The 25844-nt window shown below is 33.7% G+C and overlaps 1 protein-coding gene across 1 annotated transcript in view; it reads left to right on the top strand.

Moving 5' to 3' along the window:
- The window catches only part of LOC148939102 (uncharacterized), a 37687-nt gene extending 18696 nt beyond the window's left edge, over positions 1–18991 (top strand). Inside the window, exon 6 of the mRNA XM_089107311.1 lies at positions 18614–18991. Coding sequence (XP_088963437.1) covers positions 18614–18711 — 98 coding nt within the window. The 3' untranslated portion in view covers positions 18712–18991. The remainder of the gene's footprint in view (positions 1–18613) is intronic.
- The last annotated feature ends 6853 nt before the right edge of the window (positions 18992–25844 follow it).

Raw genomic sequence — 25844 nt, forward strand, 5'->3', positions numbered from 1 at the left:
TCTATCTCAAAATTTTTATTTGATGCATTTAGGGCGTGGAGAAGGGGGGGGGGCTAGTTGACCTCCGATCTCTTTTGACCCTTAAAAAGTGAACAAGAACTTTCAATTTCCAATCAAATGAGCCCTGTCCGAAGTTTATACGAGCATATATTCCACAAGAACTATATATGCCCCTAGAGCATTACTCATAACGCCTGCCTCCGGGCTCTAGCGGGTTCCGACGACACAGGAACTTTTCTTATCTGACCTTTGAACTATTTTTAATGAAATGGTGATTATAAAAAATTTATCGGATGGGCTTGGGGAAAAGGGTGTGTGGGGGGGGGCTAGTTTCCCTTGGGATATCTCTTGACTCTTAAAAATTGAACTAGAACTTTCAATTTCCAATCAAATGATCCCCCTCTGAAGTTTATACGAGCATCCCTTTTATAAGAACCATATACGCCCCTAGAAGAACACTTACAACGCCTATCCCCCGGGCTCTACGGGGAGTTTTGTTATCTAATTTTTGAACAATTTCCAAAACACTGGCTGTCTCAAAATTTGTAGCTGACGGGTTTGCGAAAAAAAGACCGTGGAGGGAGGCCAGTTTAACTCTCTTGACTCTTAAAAAGTGAACTAGAAATTTCAATTTCCAAATAATTCATCCCTCTATGAAGTTTATAAGAGGATCCCTTTCATTAGAACTATATATGCTCTTACAACATAACTTAAAATGCCTTCCTCTGTGCCCTGGGGGGTTCTATTGACACCGGATTTTTTCTTATCTTACCTTTGAACTATTTTTAACAAAATGTCTATCTCAAAATTTTCATCAGATGGATTTTTAAAAAGAAGGTGTGGAGGGGGCTAGCTGCCCTCGGATCTCTTTTGACTATTGAAAAGTGAGCTCGAACTTTCAATATCCAATCAATTGACCCTCTTTGAAGTTTATACGAGCATCCCTTTCATACAAACAATATATGCCCCAGGGCAAAACTTATAACGCCTGCCCCTGGGCCCTGGGGGGTTTTGACGACACGTGAGTTTTTGTTATCTGAATTTTGAGCAATTTTTAACTTAATAGCTATCTCAAAATTTTTATTGGATGCATTTGGGGAAAAAGGGGCGTTGGGGGGGGATTAGTTGCCATTCAATCTCTATTGACTCTAAAAACTGAACTAGAACTTTAAATTTCCAATCAAATGAGCCATCTCTGAAGTTTTTACGAGCATCCCTTCAATAAGAACCCTATATTCCCCCAGGGCATAACTTATAACACCTGCCGTTGGGCCCTGGGGGGCTGCGATGACCCCTGAGTTTTCGTGATATGGTCTTTGAACTATTTTAATAAAAAGCTATCTCAAAGTTCTTATCGGATGGGTTTGACGAAAAAGGGCGTGGAAGGGGGGGGGCTTGGTGCCCTCCAATCTCTTTTGACTCTTAATAAATGAACTAGAACTTTCAATTTCCAATCAAATCAGCCCTCTTTGAAGTTAATACGAGCATCCCTTCCATAAGACCCATATATGCCGCCAGGGCATAACTTACAACGCCTGCCCCCGGCCCCTGGAGGATTGTGTCGACACCGGAATTTTTGCTATATGATCTTTGAACTATTTTTAACAAAATAGCTATCTCAAAATTTTCATTGGATGCATTTGGGAAAAAAGGCTTTGAGGGGGGAGCTGGTTACTCTCCAATATCTTTTGACGCTTAAAAAGTGAACTAGAAGTTTCAATTTCCAATCAAATGAGCCCTCTCTGAAGTTTATACGAGCATTCCTTTCACAAGAACCATATGCCCCCAGGGCATAACTTGTAACCCTTGCCCCTGAAGACTGTGGGGGGAGTGTCCTGCTCCAACATACAGTTTCCAGACCTTTCAACTTCGTTGAACAAAATGGCTATATTAAAATTTTGATTGGATACATTGTGTCAACATCGTTCTTATATGACCCCAGGGAATAACTTAACACCCTTGCCCTAAGGGTTTTGTGGGGGTGTCCTCCTCAAAAAAATATTTTCTATCAGGAAATCAACTACGCTGAACAAAATGGCTATCTCAAAATTTTGATTGGATGTGTTTGGGAGAATGTGGGGATGGTTACCCTCCAATCACTTTCGACTATTAAAAAGGGCACTAGAACTCGATTTCCGATCGAATTAGCCCCCTTTGAAGTTTCTACGACGACCTCTTCTATATGAAGTGCCTCTGGGGAAAAAATAAATAAATAAATCATAGGCAGCGCGATAGCGCTGCCTAAGTAAAGAACGATGTGGGCACAATGTTTATTTATTTTTTTTCCTCCATGCCCGGGCACTTCGTATCCAAGACGTTGTCGTAGAAAATTCGAAAAGGGCTCATTTAATTGGAAATTGGAGTGGCTAGTGCGCTTTTTAATAGTCAAAAGATATTGGTGGGCAACTATCCCCCCCCCCACGCCAATCATTCCCCCAAACACATCCAATCCCAATTTTGAGATAGCCATTTTGTTCAGCGTAATTGATTTCCAGATAGAAAATATGTTTTTGAGGAGAAACTCTCCCAAAATCCTCGGTACAAGGGTTTTAAGTTACGCCCTGAGGGAATATAAGAACGATGTTGGCACAATGTATAATTTATTATTTTTTTCTTTAGAGCAGGGCACTTCACATGGAAGGGGTCGTCGTATGAACTTCAAAAGGGGTTCATTTGATTGGAAATCGGGAGTTCTAGTGCCCTTTTTAATAGTCGAAAGTGATTGGAGGGCAACTAGAGAAACCCCCCCCCCCAGGCCCATCATTCCCCCAGGCACATCCAATCAAAATTTTGATATAGCCATTTTGTTCAGCGTAGTTGATTTACAGATAGAAAATATATTTTTGAGGAGGACACTCCCCCAAAACCCTCCTGGCAACGGCTCTAAGATATGCCCTGGGGGCATATAAGGTTCTTATAGAAGGCGTTGTCGTAGAAACTTCAAAACAGACTCATTCGATTGGAAATTCAAAGGGCTAGTGCGCTTTTTCATAGTCGAAAGTGATTAGAGGGCAACTACCGCCCTTCCCCTACACCCATCATTCCCCCAACCACATCCAATCAAAATTTTGAGGCAGCCATTTTGTTCAGCGTAGTTGATTTTTCAGATAAAAAATATCTGAGTTGATTTTTGAGATAGACACTCCCCCACAGTCCCCAGGGCAAGGATTTTAAGCTATACCCTGGGGACATGTAAGGTTTTTATAGATGGTGTTGTTGTAGAAACTTCAAAAGAGCTCATTCAATCGGATATTCAAAGGGCTAGTGCCTAGGACACTCTCCCAAAACCCTCAGGGCAAGGGTTATAAGTTTTACCCTGGGGGCATAAAAGGTTTTTATTGAAATCTTTCTCGTAGTAACTTGAAAAAGGGCTCATTCGATTTGAAATTCAAAGGGCTAGTACCCTTTTAAATAGTCAAAAGTAATTTGAGGGCAACAGACCCCCTCTCACGCCCACCTTTTCCCCAAACACGTCCAATCAATATTTTAGATAACCGTTTTATTCAACGTAGTTGAAAGTTTTGGAAATTAAGTCTTTAAGGATGACAACCCCTCCCTCCAGAGCCCTCAGGGCAAGGGTTGTAAGTTATACCCTGGGTAATATAAGGTTTTTATTGAAAGCGTAGAAACTTCCAAAGGGCTTATTCAATTGGAGGTTGAAAGGGCTAGTGCCTTTTTAATTGTTGAAAGTGATTGGAGAGTGAATAACGCCCATCTTTTCCCCAAGCACATCCAATCAATATTTTAGATAGCAATTTTATTCAACATAGTTGAAAGTTTCGGAAATAAGATCTTTGAGGATGACAGCCCCGCCCCCCTCCCCAGCCCTAAGGGCAAGGGTTGTAAGTTTTGCCCTGGGTGCATATAAGGTTTTTATTGAAAGCGTAGAAACTTCAAAAGGGCTCATTCAATTGGAAATTTAAAGGGCTACTGCCTTTTTTAATAGTTGAAAGTGATTGGATAGCAACTAACGCCCCTCTCGTGCCCACCATTTTCCCAAACACATCCAATCAAAATTTTTAGATATCCATTTTGTTCAACGTAGTTGAAAGCTCTGGAAATTAGGTCTTTAAGGATTATAACCCCCTCAGAGCCCTCATTGCAAGGGCTGTAAGTTATGCCCTGCGGGCATTTAAAGTTTATTATAGAAATTTGTTATAGAAATTTCAAAAAGGACTCAATCAATTGAAAATTGAAAGGGCTAGTGCTTTTTTTAATAGTTGAAAGTGATTGGATAGCGACTAACGCCCCTCTCACACCCACCATTTTCCAAACCACATCCAATCAAAATTTTGAGACATCCATTTTGTTCAACGTAGTTGAACGTTCTGAAAATTAGGTTTTTTAGGATGATAACCCCTCAGAGGCCTCTGTGCAAGGGTTGTAAGTTATGCCCTTGGGGCATATAAGGTTTTTATTAAAGGCGTTGTCTTAGAAACTTCAAAAAAGGCTCATTCGATTTGAAATTCAAAGGGCTAGTGCCCTTTTTAATGTTCGAAAGTAATTGGAGGGCAACTAGTCCCCCCCCCACACCCAGCAGTCCCACCACGACATCCAATAAAAATTTTGAGATAGCCAGTTTGTTAAGCGGAGTTGATTTCCATTAAGAAAATATGTTTTTGAGGAGGACACCCCCCCACAACCCTCAGGGCAAGGGTTATAAGTTATACCCTGGGGGCATATAAGGTTTTTATTGAAATCTTCACCTAACCCGCCTCTCACGCCAGCCTTTTCCCCAAACACATCTAATCAAAACTTTAAGATAGCCATTTAATTCAACGTAGTTTTAATTTCTGGAAATTAGGTCTTTAAGGATGAGACCCCCCCCAGCCCTCGGGGCAAGGGTTGTAAATTATGCCCAGGGGGCATACAAGGTTTTTATATAACGCTTTGTCGTAGAAACTTCAAAACGGCCTCATTCGATTGGAAATTGAAATGGCTAGGGCCCTATTTAATAGTCGAAAGTGATTGAAAAGCTACTGACACCGTTTCCACGCCCACCATTCCCCCAAACACAGCCAATAAAGATTTTTAGAAAGCCGTTTTGTTCCACGCAGTTCAAAGTTCAGGATATTACACCTTTGAGCAGGACACTCCCCCACAGTCTTTAGGGCAAAGGTTATAAGTTATGCCCTGGGGACATATAAGGTTTTTATTGAAATCTTTGTCTTATAAACTTTGAAGAAGGGCTCATTCGATTGGAAATTCAAAGGGCGAGTGCCCTTTTTAATAGTCTAAGGTGATTTGAGGGCAACTAACCCCCTCTCAGGCCCATCTTTTCCCCAAACATATCCAATCAATATTTTATATAGCCATTTTATTCAACGTATTTGAAAGTTATGTAAATTAGGCCTTTAAGGATGACAACCCCTCCTCCCACAGCCCTCATGGAAAGGGTTGTAAGTTATGCCCTGGGGACATATAAGATTTTTATTGAAAGCGTAGAAACTTCAAAAGGGCTGATTCAATTGGAAATTGAAAGGGCTAGTGCCTTTTTTAATAGTTGAAAGTGATTGGAGAGCGACAAACGCCCCTGTCACGCCCACCAATTCCCCAAACACATGCAATCAAAATTTTTAGATATCCATTTTGTTCAACATAGTTTAAAGTACTTGATATTAGGACTTTGAGGATTATACCCCCTTCAGAGCCCTCAGTGCAGGGGTTGTAAGTTATGCCCAGGGGCATATAAAGTTTATTATAGAAAGTTGTTATAGAAATTTAAAAAATGACTCATTTGATTGGAAATTGAAAGTGCCCTTTTTAATAGACGAAAGTGATTGGAGGGTAACTAACCCCCCTCTCATGCCCACCATTCCTCCAAACATATACAATCACAATTTTTAGATATCTATTTTGTTCAAAATAGTAGAAAGTTCTGGAACTTTGGTCTTTGAGAATGACAACCCCCCCCCCCCCAGCACTCAGGGCAAGGGTTGTAAGTTATGCCCTTGGGGCATATAAGATTTTTATTGAAAGTTTTGTCGTAGAAACTTCAAAAGCGCTCGTTTGATTGGAAATTGAAAGGGCTAGGGTTATTTTTAATAGTTGAAAGTGATTGGAGAGCTAACACCCCTCTTACGCCCACCATTTCCCCAAACACATTCAATCAAAATTTTGATATAGCCAATTTGTTTAACGTAGTTGAAAGTTCTGGAAATTCGGTCTTAGAGGATGACAACCACCCTAACAGACCTTAGGGTAAGGGTTGTAATTAATACCCTGGCAGTATATAAGGTGTTTATAGATAATGTTGTCGATTCCAAAAGGGCTCAGTCGATTTGAAATAGAAATACATAGAGCACATTTTTAATAGTCGAAAGTGATTGGAAGGCTTGACATTTCTATAGTAAAGATCGATGTGGGCATAATGTATTATTTTTTGTTGTTGTTGTTGTTGTTTAGACCAGTGCACTTCGTATCGAAGGAGTTGTCGTGGGAACTTCAAAAAGGGCTCATTCGATTGAAAATAGAAATGGCTGATGCCCTTTTTAATAGTCGAAATTGATTGGAGGACAACCAATCCCCCTTCCACTCCCATCCCCTCCCCGCTCATCCTCCCATTTTCCCATTATGTTTAAAAACTAAATGTTGCCTTAAGATTAAATCAAAATGCACTGTGATAATGCTAATTCCCAATAAGGAATCTCAGCTGTATCCCAAGAACGACTGAGGGTATTATGTTCAAACTTTCATGCCTACTTCTGCTCTTAAAATTTAACCAAATCAAAATAGTGTAAGTTTATCAAAGATATCAAAGAATGTAAACAGATTTTTTCGCGAATGGTGTCAAGTTTTCCATTTCAGGTCAACTAGAGGAGGTATGAAACTAAATTAAACAGTACTATTTGTGTCCGGGTTTTTAAAAGGGTGTATGTTGTAAAAAATTGCTGCAAATTTTTCTCCAGTATAGAAATAGCAGGCCAAACTATAAAGTCTTAAAAAACGAAAAGATTTAAAGTATTATTTTCATTTTCCCTGAAAAGACTATGTCAATATAAAACGAACAGAAATTAATTAAAAAAAACTTTTTCCACTCTGCGGATTTAGGTATGATTTTGTACGTAAAGCTGTCTATCACCCATGCATCATCATCATCCACTGTTCCATTTCTTTGAAGATGTGCCAATGCAGGTAGCACAAACTTCAGATCGTAGTTAGAGTTATGTATAAAACCCGGTAGAAAAAGTTGTTGTTTAATTTTTAAATTAAGCGAATTGTGAGCCCACCCCCAAAAGTTACTATGTCCCGTTGATTTGGGGTCACTAAGGTGATGTGGTCCTGCACCACGTTTTGTGGGGCTCAGGTTCTCCTACACACCCAGAAAACTGGCCCCTTTTCCAGCGCCAGCTGCTTTTTATCCGACACTTTCCTCGGATAATTGGTATGACTTAATCGTGAAAGTTCCCTTTGTGCCGTTTTTTAACACGGAAAAAACGAGTTGGTCCATACTGCCATCCTCGTCAAGAGTTAAAAAAAACTCTTACCAGCACAGGGGCGTGTTTGTGTCGTGTCGTGCGTGTGCAGAGGAGCTCGCACATAGTTTGTGGTCCGTGAATATATTTGTCCGGGATGTGTTTGAGACATCAACCAGTATTATTTCAAAATCCGAATACAATTTTTCAGAGTGTAGAAGAGACTTTTGAAAATTTTTAAAGTGTAAAGTGTCTGTGCCTTCTACTGTCATATCTCGTCTCTGATGTCAATGAAGTTTTAACGATTTAATTTTTCCTTAAAACTGTTGCTAAGATCTAACGTGTGAAATTCACATGGGACACTATACTTGGTCCACAACTTGTAGTACTCGATAGATAAGTCGACGTCTAGAATAACCGGGGAAAAAATTACCCGAAGAATGGACCTCTTTGTGTGGTTTTTCAATAACCTATTAAAAGATTTGAACATTATCCAAAATAGGTGTACTCACATATACCACCAAAAATGTTTTAGTCTGTTTTTCGCCCCAGCTACACAGACTATGGCATTCGTTCGACCCACACACAACAATAACCCCTTGGTTTGTTCTGGGTATAATATTCGTTTTTATGTTAATTAACAACTCTAATGTATCAATACCACCAAACAAAGTTATATTTTTACAAAAGAAAACAACTGTAGGTCACGTGATTAACTTATTTTCATTTATTTGTAATATTTGTTGTTCTGTCTGTCTGCTGCTAAAAATGCATATGTAATGCATTCAAGTCCAGTTTCAAAATACAAACTCTGAAATAATGTTTTAGATTTACACTCCGTGTTTAATTGTAGTACCGGACAACTCATCCCACAGCCACTTAAGTTTTTTTCTAATAAAATGTGAAACGGATACATGCTGCACCTGTCTAACTGTTTTGCCCATCTTCAAAAATCTATCAAGTTATAACGATTATAATAATTTTTTTTTAAAATTTTTAAAATGTTTAACTAACTTTCTATTTTTACTATTTATAAATGCGGTTGGCCGTACGAAATTTTAAAATATAACATTAAACTGTATGTCAACTTGTTTCAATAAACAATTTGCGTCTCTGATTATTTTTGTACAAATAGACCGCAACCGGAATTTAGCTTACTATCTCGTTGAGCGAGAAGTCTGTAGTTCTCAATCGTTAGGTGTGTAAAGTTTTCATTTCCTTTTAAGCTCTAATTGTCATCGTGAAGGCTTAAAAATCCTATGGACGCATTCAAAGTATTTATATTATATTATAAAATATTAATATAATTAAAGTATTTTGACTTGGAACTATGTTCTTGTCCTTCCCCTGTTTTTTCATTACTAAAATCGCTCATGGTAAATTTCTCATTTAAAATGCCAATTGACAATGTAGATACTGGTGTACTACTACTACTACTAACCTTAATCGGACTTGTGGAGGAGGGTGACAGGGACTTGTCGATGACACAACTCCCAGTCTGTTCAATAGCAGTGGGGGGATGTGATATGAGGTCGCCTATTATATAGTCCTGGGAGTTTGTTTACAATTAGTTTATCCATCATGTATTGTCTTCTTTGGGACGTTATTTATTAGTACACTGTTGTGTTATTCTTGGATAATAACCTCAAGCATCAATAAGTAAAAGATCTGAACTCACAGTGTCCTCTATCATGACCATATATAACTTTAAGTCATACATGATTGACAGGTTCTAAACAAAATAAGCAAGTACTTCCTCCAATCCATCCAGAGGAAAGATACCCAGGTGTGTGTCATCAATTAGCTCGGCTTTTGGTGTCATAAGTTGTACTTTTACTAGTCATTAGAAACGAATCTATGATGACACTTTTTGTTATATATATTTAATATGTAGAAAAAAAAAGTTTTATATCTTTTTTAAAATAATAATTATTTTCTATTTAATAAACTTTTTAAAAGTATAATAGTCATTTTAATAAAAAATTAACAATTAAAAGAAGAATAAAAAAGAAAAAATTAAAGTAATTATAACAATTTTTTTTTAAATAAAAATTAAAATAAATTTAAACCTTATAGGTGAATTTACTATAAAGTAAAATTTACACTTTCCTTTTAAACTTTTTATAATTTATAAGAATTACTCATATAAATTTAGCCGTTGATTCATTTTTAGGACACTACGCACCGCTTTCGTCTGTTACTTGGTATTTTAATGTCTATAGACTAATTATGTTAATTTTTATTTTTACAAATTATTTTTTATTAATTGTATCATTTATTTATTTGTAAGAGAGAGTACTTTTTTCTAAATCCAAATCAACAATTAAAGTTTAATTAAAATGTTGGATGGTCCTTTTTTTTAGAGCTCCCCCCTCACGAACAAAACACGTACTGTAATAACATAAGTCTTTATTAAATTTTAACATATTCATTTTTTTACTATTTTTCTTTTTTTAAATTTTTAATAAACTAAATATAATATTATTACAAAGTAAAAAAAATATGGGAAATAAGTGGTATAGGTCTAATTTTTGTACAAATTAATTTGAAAATGTAAAAATGGAAGGATTTAATAACAATAAGGTAATATTTATTAGTCTTAACTATTTTAAGAAAAGTTAAAGCTATAAAAAATTTATAGTTGAGTAAATACAAAAAACAACCAAAGTTAAATTAAATACTATAATAGGTAAATAAAAGATTACATTGTAATAAATTTTAGAAATTTAAAACACCTCTACAAGTAATTTAAATTATTAAATAAAATAATTAAGAATTTATAAAAGCCAGTAAATATTATAAAATTATGATTATAGTTAACTATATAAAAAATATAGTTGTTTTGGTTAGAAAGATAGCAATGTTGAAAAAAAAAAAAAAAAAAAAATAACCAAACTACCCAGAGATAACAATAATTTATAACGATTAAAAGAACTGTTGGGTACGTTGTTCGCAGTGAGGTACTTTTAATTAACATTCACATTTTTTTAAACGGGATTGTACCTTTTGCATATTTTAAGTGTGATATGACTAAATTTTCTTTTTCGTTGATGCTTTTTTTGAAAAGAAAAAAAATTTATCGTATAACTCAAAAAGTTTATTATATTCAACAATACCAATTCTCTTTCTGTAAATATTCTCTGTTATATTTGAATTTTTTTCTCAATTAATATTTTTCAATACTAATAAAGGATAGCATCGAATTATGAAATTTTTAATTATAATTTTAAATATGGATATACACAAATTATTTATAGAATTCAACATTATGACTGTACTTCTATCTATGAAATCATTTGCTAAAATTGAAGTAGGTCAAGCTCACAATCTTCAGTAGGCTGAGCTGAGACATATGAAGTAGTCCATTCCCTTTTCAACTTCCTTCCAGTTGGCATGGGGCTAACGTTGGTGTCAGATGGTTCTGTCACTATAAGTTTGGTGCTCGATGGATGGTCCAGATCACATGTAATTTTTCCAGTGAATTTGATAACAGACACCCTTGGGGCCTGTATTAATGAAGGTTCGCCATATCTTGCTTTTTTTTTCCAAAGGGGTATAAATGTACGTCTCTTCCTCCTTTAAAAAAAAGACAAAAAATTTAGCATGTAGCATAAATGCATTTTATTTTTTTTTTGGAAAATAATTAAGTTTATTTTAGAAATATAAAGTAGCTTAAACAAAATCTTGATTTAAACATCAGGGGTTTTGATTGTGTGATGGAGGGACTTTTTTATACACTGCCCCCCCATGAGATAATCAGGCCCGTCAAATACAAAGGAGATCTTCTCTAACAATTTGATTTATTATATAGTTGTATAATGTAAAAAAATTTTTTTTTTGAGGACCGGGGGGTGTGAGTGTTTGATAGCATTATATATATATATATATATATTGTTTTGATTCTTCTTCTAAAGATGAAAAGCATCATTAGCCTACTATGATCTAAAATATCACTGAAATACATTTTCCAACAGTACATGATAACGAGCTATAAGTAAGGAAAAAACCGAAACTAAAAAAAAAGGAAGCTTTTTGTAACAATTAATACATTAAAAAAAATGGGGGGGGGGGGGTGAGGGTTTTTGAATGCATTATATATATATATATATATATATATATATATATATATATATATATATATATATATATATATATATATATATATATATATATATATATATATATATATATATATATATATATATATATATATATATATATATATATATATATATATATATATATATATATATATATATATATATATATATATATATATATATATTTAGCTCTTTAAGCTTCCAAGCTACCTACTGAGAAAAACTTAAAAATAGTTTTATTTTCCTTTTTTATCAAAAAAAAATACTCATTGTTAGAAATATAGATTTTTTTAGAATGCGAAAAGAGGTCTGTTTATGATTACATAGTATAATGTCGATTAAACTTAAGTAAGAGATAATAATATGTTTATAATCAATATTAAAATTTTTAATACTAACTATGTTATAAAAAATATTTTAGAAAATTAAAGTAAATATAGTAATACAGTATTAAACTATTTTTTATAAAATACTTGTTTTATCATTAAAATATAAGGTTTAAATAAAATTTATAAATAAAGATAAATGTAATGATTTTACAACCTAATTAACATGGCTCAGTCAATAACCGTAAGCAGCATATATCCTAAATTTTTTTTTATTATTATTATAAATACTAAAAGCATCATTATCTTACTATGATCTAAAATATAAATTAAATACATTTTACAGCAGAACATGATAACGAGCTATAAGTAAGGAAAAAACCGAAACACAAAAAAATGAATCTTTTGTAACAATTAATACATTAAAATAAAATCAACATTTTATTCTAAACCCAAGGTACCGATCGAGTATTTTTAATATAATAATTAGAATATTTTTAATTAACAGAAAGTTCTTATAACTATAAATTTTTTATATGTAAATGTTTCTTACAAAATATAATTGTAGTGCTCTCTCTAATAAAACTATTATAAACTGATTGAAAATATAATATGAAACCTTACTATATAAAAAAAATAAGTGTCAACTAAAAAGAGAAATCGGTTTTGTTTTACAACTAAAAAAAGAAATTGAACATTGAATGTTATTTAATAATCTAGACCAATATTTTAAAGTATACTTTAATTTTTAAAGTGAGTAAGTCACCTTAACGGTTATTACTGAAACGTCTACTTACAATTAACAGAAAAAAAACGTTGTTGATGTTGACAACTGATACTTAACAATAAATACTAGAATTTGTTTTAATTAATTAAATTATTTTATAGTATGGCATTTATGTTAGTATTTGTTAACTGGGTATTAGTTTACTTCATTTCTATTATACTTAGCAAACACACATGAATCTTCAATAGCTTGAATGACAAAATGATGCTGCCATTGTTAGCGGCTAACAAAAATTATATTACAATTAGTAACTTTCCTAGAAAAAAGTTTAGGAATTACATTGTACAAATGTGTTAAGTCTTGAAAATAGTATAGCAAAATGTGCTTTACATATAAAACGTTATATTCAATGAAAAAAATATATAAAGCGTTACTACTGAAATTATCTGACGGTATTCACTTTTTATTAAATCATGATAATAACTCCTCCAAACCCCTCCGTGAAACCCCAACAACGTAGTTATCAATTCAGTTTAGTGCGCACCGAGAACGGCTAACAGCTGTAATGTGGTTTTTCACTTGGGTATATTTTAGGGGGGTGTACCAAAACAAACACCCGTGATGGGGGAGGGGTTTTGGTAGGTCTAGAGGGTACCTCATACTAGAAGTACAAGTGCTCGTAGTTTCAATATTCCAAACATACCAGCTTTGATATTACATTGATAAACTGCTTTCCCCTTCCGAATGACGATCTAGCAAACTCCGTCACTATGACTGTTTTTAATACTATATAAATTTATGTAAAATAACTTGAAAGTAAATCGAATTAACAGTTAATAACAACTACTAAAAAGTTTTTATATAGTATTAGATAAGGCGAGTAATTTTGGTGATAGTTATATTTTTTCATAATTTAACGACTACTTTTATCCATCAAAATTGTCGCAATTACATTTCTTTCAGATATTTGCATTAAAATGAAGTGTAAAAATTACAAGTTTACTCTGTTAATTGTAATTAATATTAAAAGTTCGTTTTTTATTAATTTTCAATCTTATTGGCTGATTTATAATATACTATTATAATTTTCTTTAAAATAATGATTTATCAATAACTGAACAATATCTGTTATCCTAAAATGAGTACCGTCAGACAAATTAGATGAGTTTTTATTTAAAAACATCCCACCCTAGCCTGAAATATGAGAATAAAAGTTTTCAGAACCCCAAACATTTAGGCCCAAATTAAGGCTCACTATCGCAGAGAGAACTGATAAAACATGGCAGGTGTGGCTGGGAACTATGGTTGTCAAACTGAAAATCCGCAGGAACACACTAGGGATTCGTGGATTGTTTATAGATTCTACTCAGCGGTCTTTGATAATTTAGTAGACTTAGATGTAGAATCAAATTCAAAATCATTGAAACATTTCATTTATTAAACATCAAGGACTTACAATTACTAACCTTCACACCCAAATTATAATTCAGAAAAACAGCAAGTTTAGAACCATAAAACCCTCAAGTCACCATCACATCAAGAACCGTTCCTTAGAAAATCAGCAGGAAATTGCCAAACATTAATTTTTGTAGAGAGACGTATATAGCGTAACTACGAACGACTTTACACGGGCCATTGTTTATCTGATTCACAATTGTTTACGAATAATAATTATAGCTAAGTTTTTATTTGAATATCACTAGTACTCTGAATAAATAAACAAGTTACTTTATTTACAGTGACTTTAAATAGATAACATAATGCAACGTAAGAACAAAAAATTTATTCCCTGTCAGCCACTAAAAACTAGCCTAAATTTTCTTAAACTACCTGCTAACCACATAACTTTAACAAGAAAACACGGAAATGATCACCAAATCCATTAATAAAAAATTTTTAACCAGAAAAAGTATATTCTATCAGTCAAATGAAATGTGAAAATTACCATACATTGGTAAAAACCAGAATTAAAATACCAGACCTAGCAAATAAAGCCTATACATTTCCTAACAATTAATAACGCACAGCAATAAAACGATATAAATCACTTCTCAAATAACTCATACCTCCATAACTGTAAAGACGCTTTTCTCATCTACTACCACAAAGTAATGTTTAGGGCTATCAAAGCAAATGCTCACAAAGAAAAGTAAAGAACTTCATTAAACAAAAATAAGCGAAAATAAATCAAATAATCTACCAAGCGCGAAACTACCACAAATCAGCATCGATAAATAAATGAAACAAAAACAAACAGAAATTACAATAAATAACCGAGTCAAACTCAAAACGAGCAGAAATTAACATAAGTTGGGCGCAAAACCCTTATGCCTTCCCAAGGCCAGAACAAAATTTTTACTTTACTGAAAAAATACAAATGAATGTGCATTGTCAGTTTAATATACATATACTGATATTTAGTAATCAAAATGTTAATATTATTTGATTTATTAAAGTTATAAAAGTAAAAACATTTATATTTTTCAGTAAAGCGCAAATATTGTTCTGGCCTTGGGAAGGCATAGGGGTTTTGCCCCAACTTATGTTAATTTCTGCTCGTTTTGAGTTTGACTTGGTTATTTATTGTAATTTCTGTTCGTTTTTGTTTCATTTATTTATCGATGCTGGTTTGTGGTAGTTTCACGCTTGGTAGATCATTTGATTTATTTTTGAACGTTTTTGGTTTAATGAAGCTCTTTAATTTTTTTGAAAAACTTACTTTGTAGAAAGTTTTTTTTTTAATTAATAATAATAAAACATTGGAGCCGTATGGCCTTTACAATAGGCTACGCTACAGCGTTGCCTTTGACTTATATAATATAGGCAATCTGCCATTCATTATCTCTCTTTATAAGATGGCTATAAAGGAGTAACTAGAAGGGGCAGGGGAATTTGTGTCCCATGGATTTTTTTTCCTTCCTGTATTTTGAAAAACAATTCTTTTTGGTATTTTCAATGAAAAATACGTTTTTGGGGGCATTTTCATTTCATAAACGACAAATTTGTCCCCTCTTAGATATTTAAAAGCATAATCTGCCTCTCCCCTTCAAAATTAATCTAAGTAACGGTACTTACTCTAAGAGCGGTGCTTATTCTAAGTACCCCTGTAAGTAACGATCAAATTGGATGGCTATAAAGGAGCAACTGTACGGGTTCCGCCATTTTTGTACGGGTTTCAGGCTCAGTTTCGCAGTTCCTAAGAATGTTCTTTTTTCATTACTTTTTCTGGTTAAGTGTAACCAACTTCAAATGACAATTTTTTATTCCTTAATCAATTTCTTTCAAAACTTTTCTTTATTTCCAGGGGCTATGTCCTATGGGCCAGACTTACTATATTACAGCTTCCACTAAAGCAAAGGCCGTGTCCGGGGGGGGGGAGGAGGACAGTGGTCTTGTACACCTAAGAAAGGTTTATCTGCCTGGTGAATAGTATACAATAGTGTATTGTAAAGTTGTTTTTTGTATCCAACCCGAACAAAAATCTTAGATTTTTGCAAATTCTTCCGTTCGTTACAAATATAATGATTTTATTTTCCAATTTCATATTTTGTTACTTTTTTGGTCGGATATTATTAATAATAACCTAGTGTCTCCAAGGTCTAAACTCATCCTGAGTGTAATTTTCAGTGTTTTCTCAAATAAAATTTACGTCTTACCTTACCATTTATGTTTTTTGCCTTACCATTTCAGTCTTCACATTTTACAGGAAATCTATAAATTTAACACCTTGAATTTACAACTGAAGATTCTCCACTCCATATTGAAATAAAATTTTCGTTTTTTAAGTTTTTCAAGTTTCGAGTTGTTTCCCAACGTCTAAAGTTGGCGACATTTTGTATGTTCGAAAATCCTGCCATATAAAGTAATTTAGTTTTAAAGCTTGGCAGACTAGAAAAAAACCTTCTCCTGGTTTCCAAACATCCTCAGAAAATTTTGTTCCAACCGAAGGGTTGCTTCTGGTTGGAAATCACTTCATAGATGCATCAGTTCCAGAGTAGAAAGCTGAAAATTGCTTGAAAACCAGACTGATTTTTTGAAAAATGTGAAGAGCCCTAGCTACCGTGAGATTACAACATTCTGCTGCTTACGAGCCCGCTTTCTGATGAGGATACGCCCTGGAACCCATAGGTCCTGTGAATTTACATTTGTTGGAAAACGTAACTTTCCAGAACAACAACTTTCAGAGCATAATCTGGCTCTTCCACGTATCCATTCCGTCACTAAGCTTATTACCGTAAGAATTTGAAATGGTCTTGGATTGGATATCAGAAAAAAGTTTTATTATCTTGCACCAGTGTGATAGCCAATGTGAATCCCCAGTTATTCGGCAAGTATTTTCTGGGCTTTGAAAAAGTGACGAAATGATACTCTGCTGATCGATAGTTCCTTTAAAATTCTGTTGCTTGTGTTGAGAGCCTGGTTTTGGTATAAGATTAGTATTATTAATGAAATTTGTCAAAGCTTAGAAACAAAGTTTAACATTGTTAATTGGAAAAGCATGATAAAAGAAAAAGGGTTCAAAATGTATACTGTCTTGGTCCCATCTAGATATGAATCAAAATTATAACTTTTTGGCAAATCGTTGTGCCAAGATCTTACATTTTTTCGACCCTGATCTTACTTCTTAGGCTTTTTGTTTTTTTCGGAAACATCTTTCTTCATTCTACTCTGATCACTGATCTAGGAGCATTGATGAGATTGTCATCAAAGTTCGCTCCAAACTTCTGTTTGACTTTGATTTGTAAGATCTTGGCACCACGAAATTACTTAAATTGTCCCCTCTCGTCATCCAGCCCCACACTCACCAACCGTCCGCTTGGAGATGCTTCTTTAACCGGTTTTTAAATTGCTGCACACTTTCTGCTTCGCGAATTGAGTCTGGAAAGTTATTCCAGACCATCAGACCCATGTGCCTTGCCACATGGCTAGAACGAACCGTACTTCTTGGCTCACTTACCAGGTCTACAGCATTTCTCGTAGCATGTCCATGATAAAATGAATTAAAACGAAAAACATTATTAAAAATATCAGTCGATAAACCATTCATGCTCTGAAGCACAAATAGTGAAATATATCAATATGAAAATCTCTAATCTGACCAACACTCAATTCCTAAGTTTCCTAAAAATCGACTTTGTACTTTAAACCCCTGTATCATACTTACCAATTAACCTCACTGCTTTATTTTGTTGAATCTGCACTCGTTTAAAATTGCACGTAAAATTACTACCCCATTTCATACATTTATTATTTATAATCAAAGAATGATATGAAAGAACTAAAATATGAGGAGGTAAAAAATGTTGAAAACATCTTAAAATCCCAAGGCCACTGCTACCTTACACTTAACCATATCAGCGTGAAAAGATAGTACCTTTTATTAGCTTGCAAGGAGTTTTTTTTCTTTTTACTCAATGAAATCAACAGTAATGTCAGTACTTTCTTTGTGGAGGGATATACGAATAATTAATTAAAAAAAATATTGCATTTGTACAAACACTTTGTAAAATAGGTTGTGAAAGTTTTATCTTGGACTGTATGAATCGAATTGATTTCCTGGTCTAGAGAAAATAACCTATTTTTAGAGAAACTAGGCACGTCAAGGGCTTCTTATCTCTATTACCTAAGAAACTAAATGATAAAATAATTAAGATAAACTGAATCCCAATCTTTTGGTTTTAAGCTTCGGCACCTTTCTTTTGCTAATTTTACAGTTTTGTCTGTGACGATTTGCCTATATTTCACTCAAATAAATAATTAATAGAGTGTCGCTTAATATTTTCAAAACAGACCCATATGTCTTTAATTTTCTGGAAACCCAGAAATATCGGTTGTGACCTTTGACGCTCCAAGTCGAGGTGCTCCGAAACATTTTCAGCTCCCCTTGAGTATTAAAGCATAATTCTTTAGCTGGATACGATTAATTATTTTTAGACATCTTCACGTTTGTTTCTATATAAAATAAAATTATAAAAAAGTACAGAAAGCCTATATACCGAAATTCTTGAGGTCTAAAAGCATTAAAATACTATTTTCTTCTTTTAGCTCCAAAATTAGGACGAATGACAAAACAGCAAAGAGAAATTGTTGAAGAAGAAGTGAGACTCCACAAGGCCGAAATGAGAGGGAATCAACAGCTATAAAATATTTTGACTATTCATACTTTAATTTTATATTAATTTCATCATGTTAATTTTATATTTACTTCATTCAAATTTTACAACTATTTCCTTTTAGAAAATTCGCAATATTTTGGTTTTCATTCGTATAATGATTTAAAATATATTTTTTACTTTTATTTTTTTTTATGCGTAAAGATATGTATGAATGAAACATATACTGGAAACTACTATTCTGGAAACTAGGAAAGCAGTTAAAACTATTTTGTATCTGAAAATTGGGCTGTGAAAAACTTAAACTGTGTTAAGTACGTATTATTTTGTTCAGGATGAAGTTACCTTGTCGATAATCTTTGTCACGTATTTCGATATTAAAGGATTTTTAACTGGCTTTCTATATTTCTTTCTCTTCTTTTTCTTTGCTGATATTTTTTTCTATGTACTTCAATCTTGTGTTCTACAATTCTTTTATTTTTAAACTTGAATTCTCAAAATTTGTGTCGTTAAAAATGTTTCATTTTATTATTATTATTTTATTTCGTTGTCCTGTTTTAATAATTTAAATAAGCTGTATTTTTACTAAGTTATATTGTTAAAAGTGTAAGGCTTCATTTCATTTAGAATCTCTTTTCTTGTTTAGAATAGTTGAACATTTGAATGTTAATCAATAATTACAAATATTCGAACGATATTTAAAATATTTGTGGAAAATATAAGATTGATTAATGAAACGAAACATATAAAATGCATATGACCTAAGTAAGCAGTACTGAATGTTGGAATTAAAAATTTCCAAGAATGGAATTTTGAAGATTTCTGAATGTTGGAATTGAAGATTGAAAGAACCTACTTTTAATGTTTAGGGTATTTTCAACGAAGATGAGATCTAAAGATATAAAATAACGTGTTTTTTGTTATCACTTTTAATAAAATATGCTCAATTTCCAATTATATTTAATTCTGCCAAGTTATTTCTATATTGTATTATATTTTATTGTTCTATACCAAGGGCACCGACAGAAAATTTTTCAGGGGGGGGGGCAAATACCAAAATATCAGTGGTGGATGGTTGAAAGGGAATATATTTCAGGAAATTTTTTCGTAGGAATAAGTCTATTTTTAGATACTTTTAGGGAAAAACTCTCAAATAAAAAGAACAATTAACTTGCATGCAAAATGAAACAAAATAAAGTAAATTTTAAACGACAAGGATTTCTGGCAAAGGGGGCATCTTATATAATCAATAATATATTTGATTACTATTAATTTAAGGATAAAATAAGATCAAACTGAAACCAAAATTATAGAACTATTTATTGCTTCCGTAGATTATAACAAATGTAGACTTGTCTTTATGCGATTTCCTAAGCCTTAGGATAGTTTACAGAAGGAGTAGAAATAGTAAAAAATCATCCTGTCTGCGTAGATACCACGTTTTGATTTCTTAACGGCCATGTAACATGTACCTCTTTCATAACAGGACAATTCTTCCTCCCTCGAACTTAATTTCCTTATACATTCAGACATAAAAAAATGGAATAGCGAAAGAAAAACTAAATTTAAACTTACTATCCAGCTGTTAAATTAACCCTCTTTCTTTTTAGTGTCCTATTCAACTAAATAAAATGAACAGGTTAAAAAAAATCATCACAATAGAATCTTATCAAATAGTTTGTGATAAAAAAAAGCTGGAAGTAAAAAGTGGCTCGGACCAATATTCACCAAAACTAAAATTGGAATTCTCATGACAGTTGCTAAACCGGCAGTATTGGCTATTTATTGTTACTCACTCAAAACCAAAAATCTGAGAAAATTTGCCAGATTTTTAAAATAAAGATGAAATACCCCCAAAAAAGTAAGTGATCTTATTGAAAATCTCTTTATTACATACATCATATCAGAGTTCCCTACCATAGAGGTTTCAAGCTCCGATTTTCAAAATGTGGAATTTCGCTTTTTTTTCAGAAGAAACATCGTCGATGCTTGTTCATTTGTTGTTGTTTTTTTCACAGGGATGATTGTATCAAACTTAAGGTCCAAGATAATTGGGAGGGAGCTCATTCTAACGTGAATTTTAAGCTCTTTTTTAAGTAACCATACAGATTGGGCCAGCGGAAAGTCTTGTTTTCTTGGTATTTTAGGGCACCAAACTACGACTTTACCACAAAGAGGACGAATTTGCAATCAATTTAAAATTATAAGAAGCTAATTGATTTGAAATTTTAAACAACTATATTTTACGCTACCTAGTTGCAAAAGAAGTAATGCCACACGGTGGTGTTACTGGATTTTACCAAGTTGATTTACTTCATTTGTAATGAAATTAGGCTACGTTTGGTGATCTTTAATTGTGTATAAGCTGCAATGAGAGGGAGAGGAGTCATTGTTTAGGTAGGGGTAGTGTAGATTCCTAAAAAAGAACATTCTAAAGGGCAAACTGCTTCCTCTTCAAGAGGCTTCAGATAGATGTTGAAAGAGGTAGGGGGAGTAGGAATTAATTAAATTGTTTCTCTATTCAGTTATGTTACATCAAGGAGGCACGCTTGTGCCTCTATAAAGAGGCGACCCACCACAATGTTAAGCGATTTCCAGTCCTAGCGGTCGCAGAGAGACAGCGGTAATCGCATTTTGTAGCCCAAGCTCAAACTAAGAAACGTGCAAAATTTCACCCCTCTCCGACTTTATCTTCATGGGTAAAAGTGGGCCGGAAGTTTCGACCCTCCGACCACAGCCCCCCTTTAACGTTGTCCGATTGGGCTGAAATTTAGAGGCTAAGCTTTCCTAGGGCCCGGGATGTTATCCTCGAAATTTCAGCTCGATCCGATCACTCCTTCCCTGTTTTCCAAAAACCAAATATAGCCACTTAAAGTTCATTTTTTTTTGTTAGCCACGCCTACAGGCCACAGTTGGCAACTGATCCGGGTGAATAAGGACTCGTTTGAAGCAGAATTTGACCTGTTAGGGCCTTTTGATATTTTCAGACCAAAAAAATTATCCCCCGAATTTACATTTACGAAAAACCTCGTTTTCCCATAAGAGCCCATGTTAATTTTTCCCACCACAGCCCCCCTTTAACGTTGTCTGATCGGGCTGAATTTTAGGGGATAAGCTTTCCTCGGGGCCTGGGAGCTTATCTTCGAAATTTCAGCTCAATCTGATCACTCCTTCCCTGTTTTCCAAAAACCAAATATCAAGTTTTGTGGGGATTTGCTTGCGTCAAAAATAGATTCCACATACTAAAAACACAATTACAATTGTGTCTCTTTAGTATAGCGGTCGATACGCCTGACTGTCAGGCGGAAGACCCGGGTTCGATTCCCCGTCAGAGGAAACTTTTTATATACTGAATTTAAAGTTTAAAAAAGAAACTCAGTTTCTTTTTTAAATTATTTGAAAAAAAATAAATTGTCTAAAGTGTTGAAGAGGCGGAGTTACAAGGTTGACCCTTAAAACACCCTGTCGAGAAAGAAAAGAATAATACACATTCATCTAACATTTAGTCAAGCAATATTAAGCAATAAACTGTACAAAAACGTGCAAAAATTATTTGAAAAAAACTACGTTTTCAACAGAGTTAAAGAGGCTGAGTCACAAGTTCGAACCTTAATACGTACAGGGATTAGGAGGTACAGTTGGGGGGCTGCCGCCCCCCCAAACCCCCCGCTTTCGCAGCCTTTAAATAAAAAAAAAATTTTTAAACTGAAAAGTAAGGAGCGACATTAAAACTTAAAACGAACAGAAATTATTCCGTATATGAAAGGGGCTGTGCCCTCCTCAACGCCTCGCTCTTTACGCTAAAGTTCGACTTTCTCACAACTCTTTTTTTTTAAACAATAAAAACTTTAGCGTAAAGAGCGAGGCGTTGAGGAGGGCACAGCCCCTTTCATATACGGAATAATTTCTGTTCGTTTTAAGTTTTAATGTCGCTCCTTACTTTCAGTTTAAATTTTTTTTTATTTAAAGGCTGTGAAAGCGGCGGGTTTGGGGGGCAGCAGCCCCCCAGCTGTACCTTCTAATCCCTGTGCGTTTTAAGGTTCGAACTTGTGATTCAACCTCTTTAACTCTTTAGAAAACGTAGTTTTTGTTCAAATAATTCCCATATATACCAGCACAGGGGTGAAAAATGCAAGGCAGATAAATTTCTTTGGGATGGCAAATACTGCTAGGGACTTAGTTTTCAACAATTTTAAATGGTTTTATTTTCTTTTTTCTATTTATACGAAATACTTTAAAGTACCTTACTTTGGTAGAAGACCTTTTCCATTTGTTTAATTACATTTCTTGAAACTGTAAAGTTTTATGAATACAATACTTTTGGTAACACAGAAAAAACGATCAATATTTTAATGATCTCTGTTTGTATTTTGATTGGTATTCAAATATTTCGTTGTAACGAACCGTAAGTAAGGAGCGACTCGGCTTAATAGAAACCGAAACTCTTAAAAACGGAATTCTGATACCAATAGATATATAAAAAGAATTGCATTTTTATGCTGATTTCAAATATATCAATTTCATTAACTTTAGTTTTACCCATCAAAAGTTACGAGCCTGAGAAAATTTGTCTGATTTTTGAAAAAAAGGGAGACAAACCCCTCGAAAACATAAAATTTTTATGAAAATCACACCATCAGATTCCGCATATCAAAGAACCCTACTGTAGAGTTTTCAAGCTCATATGAGCAAAATTGGGGAATTTTGTAATTTTTGCCCAAAGAAAGATCACGGATGCGTGTTTATTTATTTCTTTTTTTCCATGGGTGATCTTATCGATCCAATGGGCCTAAAACGTCGAGAGAGGACTAATTTCAAAGGAAAGGAAAAGTTCTAATACCCTTTTTCAGTGAACAAAAAATTGGAGGGCAACTAGCCCCCTCCCACGCCACTTTTTTCCCAAAAGCTTCCGATGAAAATTTTGAGATAACATTTTCCTTCATCATAGTTGAAAAGCCTAATAACTATGTCCTTAGAGATATAATGACCCCCTATAGCCCCCGGGGAAAGGTTTTTAAGTTATAAAATTTATTTATTGTTCTATTTGTTATTAGGAATTATTCATACTTTCCTCCCCAGTGGGGAGTGGGAAGAATTTCTGCTGGAAGGGTTTTGCACGGGGAGAATTTTCCCATGGAGAGGAAAGTTCCCAGGTGGGGAGGGGGATTTTCAGGAGAAATTTTGCACTGGGTGAATTTGCCAGAATTCCTTGGCGGAATTTCTTTATTTGTCTTGCTTTTTCTTTACCGATTCAATTTTAGCCGTGGTGATGTTAAGGGTAATTGTCCAGGGCAAATTTTTGCCAGAATTGAATTGCCCAGAGAATATTTCTGTGGGAAGGAGGATTTTTCCGTTGAGGAGGAGCCAGGTATCCTGGCGTTATTTAAAAAACGATCAGAAATTAAGTTAAAAAAACTTTTTTTTCAACTGAAAGTAAGGAGCAACATTAAAACTTAAAACGAAAAGAAATTATTACGTATATGAGGGGAGTTGCCTCTTCCTCAGCACCTTGCTCTTTACGCTAAAGTTTGAATTTGGTGCCAATTCTTTAAAAACAACTGAAACACAAGGGTTGTTGATTAGAACAATAGGCAGCTTTTTTTAAAGGGCCGAAAAACTGTTGTGTGAAGAGCGAGGTGTTGGGGGGGGGGCAATCCCCCTAATATACGTAATAATTTTTGTTTGTCTTATGCTTTAATGATGCTCCTTACTTTCGGTTGAAATAAGTTCTCTTTTTTATTTAATGAAGCTTAGAGACAAACATTTTTCTAAAGGCAATGAAAAAAAATATATTAATTAAAGTAAAAGTATATAAAAATGAAAGCAAGTAATTAATTACAAAAAAATACACAAAAATAGCCTACTTACAAAAACTAACATATAAACTCCCAGCATTCAGTTCTGTTGAGCAATGCCGAAGCGTTGGACGGATATTTTTTAAACATATCGACAGTTTTGAACTTGATTATCAAACACCATAATACTTAATGCCTTTAGACTCAATTGTTTATAAAAAGTAAAACATGATCACAGTAGTTTGTTCAAATTAAATCATTAAAACTAAAATGAACAAAATTGAATAAAATTTTTAATTCAACATTTGTAGAATACCAAAAACAAATACATTTGACACCTTTATACTTCAGAAGTGTAAAAAATTAAATCTTTTTCGAAGTGACGACTGGATAGATACAATCACTCCTGAAAAAAAAAATGATAATAAAACAAACAAAAACGTATCCGTTCAGGGGAAAAATACAAAAATTCCCAGCATTCTGCTCAGGGGAAACATTTTTGATTATAGATGCTTCATATATCAGCTCATGGATACTTTTGCAATGCAAGCGAAAGTTGACGGCATATTTTTATCCAAATTGCCCCTTGTTAAGTTGTTTTCCTTATATTTTCTATAATTCAACGAACTTTCTAGTGTAGGCTACTAATAGTTGCACTAATTACTAATAAACAAATACACATTGAAGATCACCATAAAAAGTTAATTCTTTGATTGAATGTTATCAATAGTTAGGCTCTTACACTTACGTTATTGACAAGGATCGATGTTTACTTTCCAATCATTACTACGAAGAATTAGATATTTTTTTTTGCTCCAACCAAATTATATAGAAAAAATGTTTGTGGAAAACTAGAAACGGGTCACTCAGTCACAAATTAGAACTTATATTTTCCTTATTAAGGGTCAAAATCTATTGGCAGGTAGCCAAAAATGGCACAACACACATTTTTCCAGGTTTTTTCTCTATTCTGCTCTTTTTCCTTTGGTCTGCTTATAATTACTTTATAGTCCCAAATTTCCAGGGATGGGGCCATGCCCCTACGATCCTCCCCCCTTCCAGCACCCATGTTTTATACTATTGTAATTATTATATTGTATTATTTTATTGTATTGCTATTTTATATTTTATTTCCTTGTATTATATTTTTACATTTTTATATTGTATTATATTTTCAATGTGTCAGTGTTTATTTTCAAGAAGCGTGCAACTATATAGAAACAGCTCACGAAACAGACCGATTAACATTTTGGATGTTTTTACCGAAGAAATATCATTTTGTTGAAATGAAAGAAAGAGACTTACAATAACGAACAGCCATTAAAACTAAAATGAAAAATTTTAAAACAGTCCGAGCATCCTTACTTC

This window comes from Artemia sp. Qi Xiang Cuo, unplaced genomic scaffold (genome assembly GCF_049724085.1).
Source record: "Artemia sp. Qi Xiang Cuo unplaced genomic scaffold, ASM4972408v1 HiC_scaffold_22, whole genome shotgun sequence".
NCBI lineage: Eukaryota > Metazoa > Arthropoda > Branchiopoda > Anostraca > Artemiidae > Artemia > Artemia sp. Qi Xiang Cuo.